Source organism: Physcomitrium patens, chromosome 17 (assembly GCF_059467195.1).
Source record: "Physcomitrium patens ecotype Gransden chromosome 17, ASM5946719v1, whole genome shotgun sequence".
Lineage (NCBI taxonomy): Eukaryota > Viridiplantae > Streptophyta > Bryopsida > Funariales > Funariaceae > Physcomitrium > Physcomitrium patens.
Window position 1 is genome coordinate 8,077,403 of NC_143426.1, and position 11,092 is coordinate 8,088,494.

The 11,092-nt window shown below is 44.4% G+C and overlaps 1 protein-coding gene and 1 long non-coding RNA gene across 3 annotated transcripts; both read right to left on the reverse strand.

Annotated features, from left to right (window-relative positions):
• Positions 1-1,468: 1,468 nt before the first annotated feature.
• Positions 1,469-7,155, reverse strand: LOC112294094 (uncharacterized). The gene is made up of 4 exons (XM_024544248.3): positions 5,958-7,155; positions 3,088-5,600; positions 2,778-2,952; positions 1,469-2,644 (listed from the first exon to the last, which is right to left on the reverse strand). The coding sequence occupies exons 1-4, from the start codon at positions 6,088-6,090 to the stop codon at positions 1,881-1,883; spliced, it is 3,585 nt and encodes a 1,194-aa protein (XP_024400016.1). The 5' UTR covers positions 6,091-7,155; the 3' UTR covers positions 1,469-1,880.
• A 270-nt stretch (positions 7,156-7,425) lies between these two features.
• LOC141046462 (uncharacterized) lies at positions 7,426-10,883 on the reverse strand. 2 transcript variants are annotated; one of them, XR_012219464.2, is made up of 5 exons: positions 10,668-10,883; positions 10,380-10,445; positions 10,064-10,114; positions 8,494-9,161; positions 7,426-8,320 (listed from the first exon to the last, which is right to left on the reverse strand). It is a non-coding gene; the product is annotated as an uncharacterized LOC141046462 (long non-coding RNA). The 2 variants fall into 2 exon arrangements; XR_016497899.1 differs by having other exon boundaries at positions 8,494-9,234.
• Positions 10,884-11,092: the final 209 nt, after the last annotated feature.

Here is an 11,092-nt window from a genome sequence, read left to right on the forward strand (position 1 = left end):
TCCTGTGCCCAATTCAAATTAAAAACTGCAACGTCTGGGCACACAGATAGGGCCAACGACTTGATGAGAAGTCGTAATCTACGGGTATAAACTTCGATATAATAATGGAGTCATAACATCACAGAATGCGGTACAAAAATATGTGTTCGTGAACATGAGTTGGATTGTCGATGTATTTATATGCCTTTTCAAGTGCGGAATTGAAGTGATTGCAACAAAACGTCCAGAAAGCTCAATTCTATATGTGTCTGAAGGTGGGTACAATAACGTTCGTGACAAAATGCTACATGTAGGTTTCTTGAGTGCAAACGACCGTCAGGCTTGCATAATTCCTTTACATACTTGTATCTACTGAGAAGGTAATCCTCCATCTACAAGCTAGATTAAGCCTAGTGTATGAAACACAAAACCAAGGACATGAGAGGGAATGCCAGAAGGAAATCCCATAAGATTTTTTCAACTCCTAAAAATGCTGCAACGGAAGACAAGCTGATTAAAGACGAATCAGGATCCAGCTGATGCGAAGAGCGATTCTTCTTTTGTCGCCATCTTGTCGGAAGTATTGTCCTCTACCAACATCCACGACTAAACCCCCATTTCGATACGCTCCATTTCAAGTCAGAGAGGCCAATCTCAACTCCGTAATATCTACAACCAACTTGTGTTCCAAGAATTGAACCGCTTATATTACATCGAACACTCACAAAACTTGCAAGCACCCTATCCCCGAGATTCAATAATATTCTGCCTCAGAAACCCTGTTATCTATTCACCGAAACGTTCTACGCGAGTGTCCACAATTGAAGGGGTCTTCGTCCCACTCACCCTGGAAATCGAACTTAGAAATCTGTCAATGTTACATGGAGAAGAATTAACCAAGTTGAATGTCGTGTGATGAGGACTTGCACCTTACGCCATAACAGCTGTACAGCGACCTCTTCACGCACACATGAAATGGCCTGCTGTGCGTCAACCACGAATCAAGCCGCCACCTTTGTACCTCTTCCGTTCTGAGAGCAACAAATTTTGCTTCTCTCTCATAGCAAGACTCAGCGTCCAGTGATTGTTGAACGCTCCGCAAACTTTACACGCTGACACCCCCGGATTCAGTGTGCACATTCCGTATCCCTGACAGTTCAAACCATTGTTTCCAATTCCTCATGACAGACGAAATCATGCAGCGGTGATTTAAGTGCCACCCTCCCATGGCTCGACCATTTCAGGCTGCGATTAGTCACCTATTTGGTTGTCATGTTTGTTCAATGTATGACTGCTGTAAGAAGCTCTCTTCATTGGATGATATACGACAAAGAAACTTCTCTAACAGCTACGCAAGTCTGGCACAGTTGTTAAGGACCGTGGGGAAGTTGTAAGCGTGTGAGACAGGCGAAGGGTTTCAAGGACTTGCAGATGGATGTAGAACTCGATTGCAATCCTGACAGCAGCCGTCAATTATGCTGATTTCAACTTGGGGAGAAAAATCCGGAAGACAGGATTTGTATAAATGCTACCCTTAAAGACCATGAGTTGAAAACAGTCCACTTCACAAGGCGCATGGCGATGCACTCTTTCGTCACAAATGACACAACTAACTGAGGAACAGAGATTCTGCACACTCAATTGCGTGAGAATCATCGAAGTTCAGAATAAAATAAGTATTATACACACACAAATAAAGCATGTTTGCTGCCTGCAGCTGTGCAGGACACACATGCTAAACCTAATGTGGAGACGATGCTCTGTCCTGCCTGATCTCAGATATGCTAAAAAGCTCGTAAAACTCCGACCAGCGCTTGTTGAAGCATGCAAATTGCAGGCATAAAGAGGTGGCCGTCTAGTCGGGTTGGTGAACGATTGTTTACCAGCATTTGGCTACCAGCTCAGTGTAAGAATATGTCAAGTTCATGAACCACCTCATCCATCATCACATTCCACAGAAGGGCCTCAACTTCGGTGCACATTTCTGCTACTTCTTCACTGAAATCTGTCCACTTGCCAGCACGAGTGCTCATGTCGATATCAATCAGGGTGTCGATGGCATGCGATGCAAGATTCCGCCACTCGTTGATCTGGTCATGGACCTCTTCAACCAATTTGTGTTGCACTGGAGGATTTCTTATTACCGGTCTTCTCAGCCATGGATGCGGGTCATTGTACTGCCTGGAACCCTGGGAAAACGACTCATTTATACAATCGAAGAGAAGCCTTCGATCAGATCTCCACATACCCCCTGATTCAAAAAGAAATCCCTCGTTTTCAGGGCAGGATTCACCACCTTCCAGCTTATCAAAGAGAAATGGATCCATCGCAAGGTCCCGCACATGCCAGTTTGGTGAGCGACCCGGACTGGACAGCAACTGAGCAGCCGAAAGAACTTCCCGGACGAAGGTTTTCTCTTCATACAGACCGGTCTTTGCGTCCTTCATGAACTCAGATGCATGTTCCTGATTAAGGCTCTTGAACGAGGATATGTCCAAAAGAGCTTGCCGGACTTTGTCACAAGTGGTCATTTCTTGCGTCGACATGCTGACCGTTGTAGGGCTGGAAACCTCCATCTGATTTTCGCGTTCAAGTTCCCCAACAATATCCGTAAGATTCATAGTGTCATCTTCTTCAAGACTATTAGCCTCTCGTTGTTCTGTCTCTGCGATCACCAAAGTCACATGGTTCAGCAGGAGACCACAACTCTGACTTTAAGAAGTGAAATTGAAATCAAGAAAGACAAGTGCCAACCAGAACACGAGGTTCGAGGAATGTAAAGCGGTGATAAAAAGCACCTGCAATGCTGGACTCCGAAGTAGTGGAATCTCCAAACGGTGACTCTAAAACTGACGAAGGGCTTATTTCTCCCATGTCCAAGTCCAGCCTCAAAGGCTTACCAGGCAAATGCTTCATCAAAACCGACGTCGAGCTTTCGTCGAGCATGTCGGCTTCTAGACATTCCCTTGCAATCTGCATTATATTCACAAAGTCAAACACAGCTAAAGCATAATAGAGACTGCTGATGCCTGGCCGTTTGAGAATGAAAATGAGAACATGACCAAGAGTGCAGCCATCACAGGTCGCAAGTACTGAGGTGAACTATACCTTGCGGGGTGAAGGAGAGCTTCCAGCATCGACGTTGCAAACATCTTCATCCAATGAACCGCAAACCGACTGCAACGACTCTCCAGAAGCTTGAATTTCACAATACCTTGCACGAGAGGGTTTTTCCCTTTGTTGCTCAACCATGTCATCATCCCAATGCAGGTCTTCCATTCCAAGAACAAGCTCTCCCAGGCCAAGTTGACCAATGTCTGAAACAGGAAACAAGTCTCTCGCCGGACCTTGAGTTTGATCAAGCTTCTGAAGGTCATGATCGAGCAGGTCAGTCTCACGACCCTCGACTCTCGCATCTGATTTCACGTCGACAAAATCAGAAATAGAATGGATTGCATCCTCTCCGAGAGCAGGCTCGGTGGACTCATAGTCATGATAATTGCCAAGATCATTGACTTTGTGGCCTCCATCGTCCAGTTTCAAAGAATGCTCGGGAGGCTCATTCGTTTCTCGTACTGCCGCTTGCTTAGCAGAATTATCTCCCCTCTTAGAGATTTGTGTGACGGCATGATTATAATTACCAGATAGCTGCTCTCGTCTTGCACTGGAAACTGCCTCCGAATTCTTAATTCTGCGATTGCCAGGTAGATTTGAAGCAGCCGTCGTTTTCTCGCCTGCCCTTGAGGCTGATGGCGGCTCAGAATTCTCTCGGACCTTCTGACATCCCTGCCTGCTCTTTCTTCTCGTTCGCCTCGGTGCGACTGGCAACTCGGACTGGCGTTGAAGAGCAGGCGACGCAGCTGACTGTGTTGCTGCTACTATCTGTTTGTCTTGCTTGTGAGCAGCGTGTTTCCTTGTGCGAACCGAGAGCTTCACCTCGTCCATATGGCTTGTGAATTGTTTGGGATGAATGGAGGAGTTCGCATTCCTCGACTTAGCAATTTCATTCGGCAGAATGCGACCGCTTGAAACTGGAGGCAGATTCTCTAGATTCTCTTGTAGTACTCGGTCCCACGACCGTCTGACCGGTTGCAATCCATCAGGTTGGGACAGCAAGCTTCCTGATGGAGACCGACCATGCAACTGCGGTGGGGGCAGCTTATCAAGCAATTGTCGCTCCACGTGCAAAGAGAATTGTTTCTCCGAGTTTCCTTTCGCTCTCGCTTTAGCTTTCACGGCGAGTGACGAGGTGCCATTACTGGGAGATTTACTGAAGTTGGAGCGATCCGCTGGAGACTTGGATCTTCGTGGCACAGTCGCTTCTGGGAAGGTAAATTGACGAGTACACGATTCCTCGTCAGACGTGAGATAGTCATTCTCCTCCAAGTCACTTGGGATTGTTTTAGTCCTGGAATACGCAATCTTAATTTTGCATGCTGATGCCGCTGTCTGATGCGTAAACTGGGCACGGTCTAAGAGGCATTGATCGAACTCGTTTCCGGCCCTTCCTCCGCCTGCAGGGGACTTTCTGACATCGGTTTTGAATCCTCCGACCGATGCCTCCGGCGTTCTTAAGATTCCACTTCCTTTCACTTCCTTGTGTCCAGTGCAAGTAACAACTGCTCCTTTCCTGGAACCTGATCTCCGCGGAGGGGGCGACAGGGAGTTTGCGCGCTCCGAGAAAGACGTATCAAAAATGTCTCTACAGATGCGGTCTCTCATTGGTGGTTCCCGGAATGAAACTGAGCCGCGACTTGCCAGGGATCTATTACTCCGACTGTCAATTGAATCAGCGTCCTCGCTTCCGCGCCAGACTTTCCTCATTGAACGGCAATGGAGCGGATCAATTCCTGTAGAAGGGGGACTTGAAATTTCAAAATCAGTGATGGGTCTCGGACCAATGCTCTCTCGCGGGAGGTCTCGTTCATGGTCGGAAATCTCTTCCAAAATCTTCACAGCAGCTTCGAGGAATCGAGAAGCTCTTTTAGCTTTTGTTGCTGGGCTATTCTTAACTGGAGAGTCCATCTGGTTGTGGCATTTTGAGGGTTGCAACACCGGGCTAGGGTGCGCTGGCGAGGTGTGTAAGCGAGCCAGAAATGGCGACTTCTCATCCTTGTGCACATATGGTAGAGCATAGACGGAGCGACAAGATCCTGGTGAGGAATCCACATATTTTACTATGCTCTTCACCGGCGATGGAAAAACATCCCTCTTTGATGTTGTCTCCGGCGTCCCCTTGTACTCCACAGGAACCACAAGGATTTCGTCCCTCAGGGAGTTATCCAAAGATTTGTGATCCTGCTTTAACAAGTCTCGCAGTGCTAACTTCTCTGGACGACTGGCTTTCTCTGGAAGAAGGGTTGATTCGCTTCCTGAGAAGGTTCGCGATCGACGGTGTTTGGAATGGGGAGGACCCTCCGGTAAAGACTCCAACCCCATGAGACGCGCAACCAATCCTGGTGGTTTGGTGTTTGTATCACCATCGGAAGTAACTTCACGATCCTTCCCGAGTGAGGAGGTCTTGGCGGCTGGTGAGGCATTTCGGTGCTTTTCACCTCTCGTGCCCGCACTGCGATCATCCCGAAAACTCGTGGATCTTCCCAGTGATTTCTCTGGCCGCTCTGCTTATCAACACAGTTGTATCAGAACAAGTTCAACTGACACCGTAATGTGTCGAATAATAGCAGTTGCCGTACTAACAGCAGGACAGCGAATCAGACTAGTCAATGCCAAGTGCAATACACTTAGGGGAAAAAAAAAAAAAAAAAAAAAAAAAAAAACTACACTCACAAATGAAGAACGATGCAAAGACTGATGGGGCTATTCCAGGGGGGAAATAAAATCCCCTGAAGTGTGCACCCCTGAACTCCTGCATTGCGAAATAAGCAAACCAGGAAATCCACAAGCATTCCAACAATAGACTTCGTAGATATCGAAGCGTGTCCATACAATCAGCTTAAACCCGGGCACAAGCTCACCTGCAGGTAGACGCTTGATCGAAGCGGGGCGGTGGCTCGAGTTCCAGTCGAAGAGGTTGAAGAAGGCACCCGTGCATCCTCCAATTTTAGAAGATTGCACATGGTTGTGGGATGGGGTTCTAACCTGTGCCATGACGATTTGTCCGAGTAATGCTCATGTGCGGAGGCAACTGTCGCTTGACTCTGCTAAGGCACTTCAGGAGAGGTCTACATGTTCACCTTGAGCAACTTTCATGATCGACTAAAAATTAAGCGGGAGCAAAGTTCAAAACTTTCATGTAATAACAGGTGGTTGTGTTTGAGAGGATTGGAATGTTCAGCTCCAAAAGCCGGAGAATACTTGCAGAATATACACCACTACGAGCAACCTCCCCTCATCGAATGCATGCTATTTGACCTCAAACCCTCTTTACCCACTTGCTTCGCAATTATAGTGAGGTGAGCATTATATCCAAGTTTCAAATCATGGTACATTACAGCTCCTCTTCACATTGTCTCAATTGCAGGCATTCCGCAAGATTAAGAGCGATGGAGAAGAGACACTGCCAAAATTCTACTCTTTCTCGCAGCAAATAGGATTCTATAAGGAAGTTCGTTTGAAACCAAAATCCCTTCGCGCACATGACACAACAAGAAGATTCTCAGCTTTGTGTACCCTTTCGAAGCAACAAGAGGAGCCCCTAGATTAAATGACGAATAGCTGTGAACCCGGGACCCATTAACATGGGACCGATCTTAATGGCAACAAGCGAAATACATGCTACGAAGCAATTTTGCCATGTCGTGCTAAGAGCGACACCAATCACTAACGACAGAAGTTGTGCTGAAACCAACAGATCAGAAGAAGTACCAGACAGGATCACACAGCCTTCAACGAGCAATCACTCCGAATTGCTACATATCAAAGACGGCTAGAAGCCACAGAGCTGCCGCTGTCGAGGTTCACATTCGGCACGGTGACGGCTGTGGATTTTCAATACAAAGCACCTACGGAGACTAGTAGACAGCTGAACCAGTGGCGATTCTCTGTCCACAGTGATGAGGGGACGGTTTCCAGAGGCTGCACAAAACACCGTTACAAAGCCACCAACGATAAGAAGCAGCTCACAACAGTCCAACAAGAGCTTTAAAGGATCTATATTTCGAACCAATCTAGAAATGTGTCCGCTTTCACTCATCATAAAAACGATCTATCCCTCTCTTGCTTTGACTCCCTAGAGTATAATACACATATCCCTCTTCGTTGCCGCGCTACAAACACTTCCTGCTCAGAATGTTTTCAAAAAAATTACTGTTGGGTGTCATCCCAACGGCTGGAAAGGACTCGCAAAAATTACCTCCAGTGACTTTTTTTCAGGACTCTGCATTTCCACAGTAGAGTTTAAACCTATGGAATCGCTGCTAATCGCACGCGGAGGAGCATAAGAGGCCATTTACCTTGATCCCAACCCGTGTGTACATGGAACAGGAGAACAGTTTGGGTGCTGCTCCAGAAGCAAACAGAAGAAGATGAGTTCGGTAAAATGATGTCTGAAAGGGGGTAAGTAGCGCGGTAGAATGGTAAGAGTGGTGCGGATGCCGTGACAGGCGAGATCAGTGCCGCGCAGACTGCGATCGGAAGCAAGCGGAACCAATATACCGGAATTTATTAATTGCCTGACAAAAGAAAAGGAGTGCGAGGATCGGCGGGTTCATAGCCACCCGAGATCCATTTGCAGTTCGCCGAAACTGGCACCTACGCCCAAACAAAAAAGTCCCATGTTCTAAATTTAGTCGAATCTGTAGCTGGGATTATTCTTAGACTTGGAGGGAGGGGCTCGTCTCAAAAGTTCAACAGGGGGAAGTAGGTCCAGGCTCCATAACTAGGAAAACAACGTGATGGTCAATCTCCTTGACTGTCACCTCCTTTTCTATTCTCTGCAGGTCTCTCTTTATAGATCCAGGACGCGAAAATGAAAGCAAGTCTAGGTGGTTCTGTACCACAGAAATCCTGGTCCAAAACACTCTCGCCCGTTGTTCGTCGACAAAGGTCCCCTTTTTCCTTGAGCAATCGACGTCGAGCCAACACGGAGCCAGCCCTAGAGTTGTCGACATCCAGCAAAACATGAAGCAAACCTAGAGGATCTGAAGCCCATAATCGTGCCCCCTCGTATCCATGCACACACGCATTGGACTGTAGCTCTGTGTCTGCACGCTAAATTCCATCCCAAATGTTTCGACCCTTGACAGGAGTTTGGGTGATAATGTGGCGAAGTGGAAAATCCCCTCCAAAGTTATGACAAAGATGCAAAAAAGAAAAAGGTGACCTTGAATACTCTCGCAACCCCCATATTTGACTTTCTCTTTGCTTTTTTGCACATTATCTGTCCATTTCCACAGTTTGGTAAGTGAACATTGCAATGTATAGTTAAGTTCTTTTTTCCATGCAATGAAAACAAATTTAGAGAATGATTTTTGCACAACATTTTCGAAAAAGGCGGAATAAATTGTGGATGGATAAGAGTAGGATTGGAGCACAATGGGATATGAAAATTACATGAAACTCTAAAGTCTCAGAGCGTGTGGAGTTTTAGTACTCCCAGATGCCAATCAATTGTAAGGTTCAAGGTTTTCATGTTAGCATTACTCAAGTAGGTCAACTAGGATATGGTCTCTGCACACACCCTTGGGTGGTAGGATCCAAGATGCTCTGTCCAGAATTCATTTATTAATCCAAACCATTGGGTCAACCTCATTCTGTATCAATGTAACTTATATGGTTTTTTGAAAGTGTCTGAGAGAGAGAGGGGAGAAGAAGGGATGGTTTTTTTCACCATTCCCCATGCAAAGGGTGGGTTATTTATTTATTTATTTATTTTAATATTTATATTTGAATCTCAAGAGAGAAGAAGACTGCAGTGCAAAACTGTATGCCAGAAGCCTAATCTTTCTGAGAACAGTAAGGTCAGTTCAAAATATAACTAGAGACCAAGGCAGGCTCTATAATCCAGGAGAGCACCTGGTGGTACCAACCATTCTGACTTGTGTATTAAATTTCCCCTGCCTGGGGGGGATGCATTGCTTCCATCTGCAATCTCCCCCCATACTGCCAAAAAGTCGTGTGAAGTTGGCCATGGAACAGGTTCCTTGTTCCAGAGTCAAGCCCAGTTCCGACAGTTGTGGTTGGGCACCATGGTGAGCATCCAATTGAATGGCACTGGCTGACTGTAACAAAAGCTTCTGTAATTTAGATGATGAAATCATCCCTTCGTGACTGGTTTGACCCATACTTCATTCTCTGAACTTGACAAGAAATTTCAATGTGGTGATTGTAGATTTCATGAAGAGAAGCAATAGGAAGTGTTTTACAAGTAGTCTGACAACTAGTTTGGCAAGGCATCTCAATTTTGAAAGGGATTAATGGAACAATGCATAACCATTAAAAGGAGATGAGTATATTATTCACATGGATGCATTATTATTTTAACTCTACGAGCTCATTGTTGTTCTCTATGTGGATAGATAAAAACAAAAAATCAGCTTTAAAAATGAATTCATGAATGATCTTGCAGAAAGTGAGTGTGTGTGTGGGTATGTATGTATGCATATATATATATATATATATATATTCTTTCATATTCTCAGTTGTATTGTATTTCTTTATTCACCCACTGCACATTCTACATATAAATTGTTTTCTTACATATTTTATGAAACAGATGTGAAATTCACATGGATGAAGCAATCACACTCCATATGATGCATCAAGTGAAGATTTATGTATATATTTAGGGTTGTGTGTTGACTAAATGGTGTCAGAGAATTTGATAAATAAAACTGTCATGCACATATTTTGAGAACTGTGTCTTGAACCGAGTTTATTGGGTAAGCCACAAGGTGAAAAAATGATATTTTATTTCACAGTATGGGATGATAGCTAGATTCGGGTTAATTAAAGCTATAAATGTGAAACTTTAAATCCCCCAAAGTGCCAAACAATAAATAAATTTAAAGAATCATATGTATGTATATATATATATCTATATATATATATTTATTTATTTATCTCTACATATATATATATATAAACACACACATACACACATTACAGGTATGACCCACAATACCTTGAAGTGTGAGATTCTTTATCAGCTTCAGAAAATTCCCTTCACCACAGGCTGTGCACAGAATTCAATGAATTTGGAGCATTACTGTAGGAAACAATAAAGAAGAAAAGAGGAGCAGGGAATAAGAATAGGAAGATTAAAGAAAAGGGGCATCATACACTGAGGCTGGAAACAGCATCAGACTATTTTGCTGTTGCTAATTGATAATGTGTTGCACCAACTCAGTCTATTATAGGAATAGGCCATGGCATAAAACATTGAAACCCCTCTTTACCCTCCCCACCCCTTCCAACAAACTTTTGTCTCCAAATAGCACCTGAATATGATGTGATTTGAATTCAAATCCTGAGCCTTAAGACTCACTGTGTTGCTGCCATGTTATCTGCTCCACATGGGAAGGCTTTGGGTGTTGGCTTTTTGCAGCCCAGTTGGACCAAAGTCCCACACCACATTCATGCATTTGCATACATATGCACAATAACTTTTGTTTGCATATATATATATATATATACACATGCATATAATTAATGTGTCTACATATAGATGAGATGCTGTGATTACACAAACTTCAAGACAAGCTTTTACATTGGAGGACATAGAAAACCTCATTCTTTGTTTGCCATTTCTATATGTATCCTTTCACTTATTGCATTAAATGATTTCATGGTTTGTGGGTTCCATTGGACTTTCTCCATGAAAGGAATGTTGGGTGGTCTCCATGTGCACCAGTAGGAGGGAAACCCAAATCCAGAAGGGGAGAATAGGCACATAATAAGACGGACAAAGGAAGCCTGCCCACTGGGTGTCCCTTCCTCGGCCTTCCTTTAGACACTGAAATGAAAATTCATATATAAATAGTAGATACCAATATATCTGTACATACATGTATATATTTAAAAACGTATGATTATATAATCTGTATGATTATCTTGTTTTGCTATTTTGAACAGAGCAATGGCGTTTTTGTATTCATTTAATTTTTCAAGCTCTGGCAGCGCATTGAATGCACTGACTGACTGACTGACTGAT

Excerpts from the sequence above, each read along its gene's own strand:
- LOC112294094 (XM_024544248.3), bottom strand. The coding sequence starts at position 6,090 with ATGGCACAGGTTAGAACCCCATCCCACAACCATGTGCAATCTTCTAAA. Across the intron at positions 5,601-5,957 it reads GATCAAGCGTCTACCTGCAG|AGCGGCCAGAGAAATCACTG; the intron begins GTGAGCTTGTGC and ends GTTGATAAGCAG. Across the intron at positions 2,953-3,087 it reads GCTCTCCTTCACCCCGCAAG|ATTGCAAGGGAATGTCTAGA; the intron begins GTATAGTTCACC and ends AATATAATGCAG.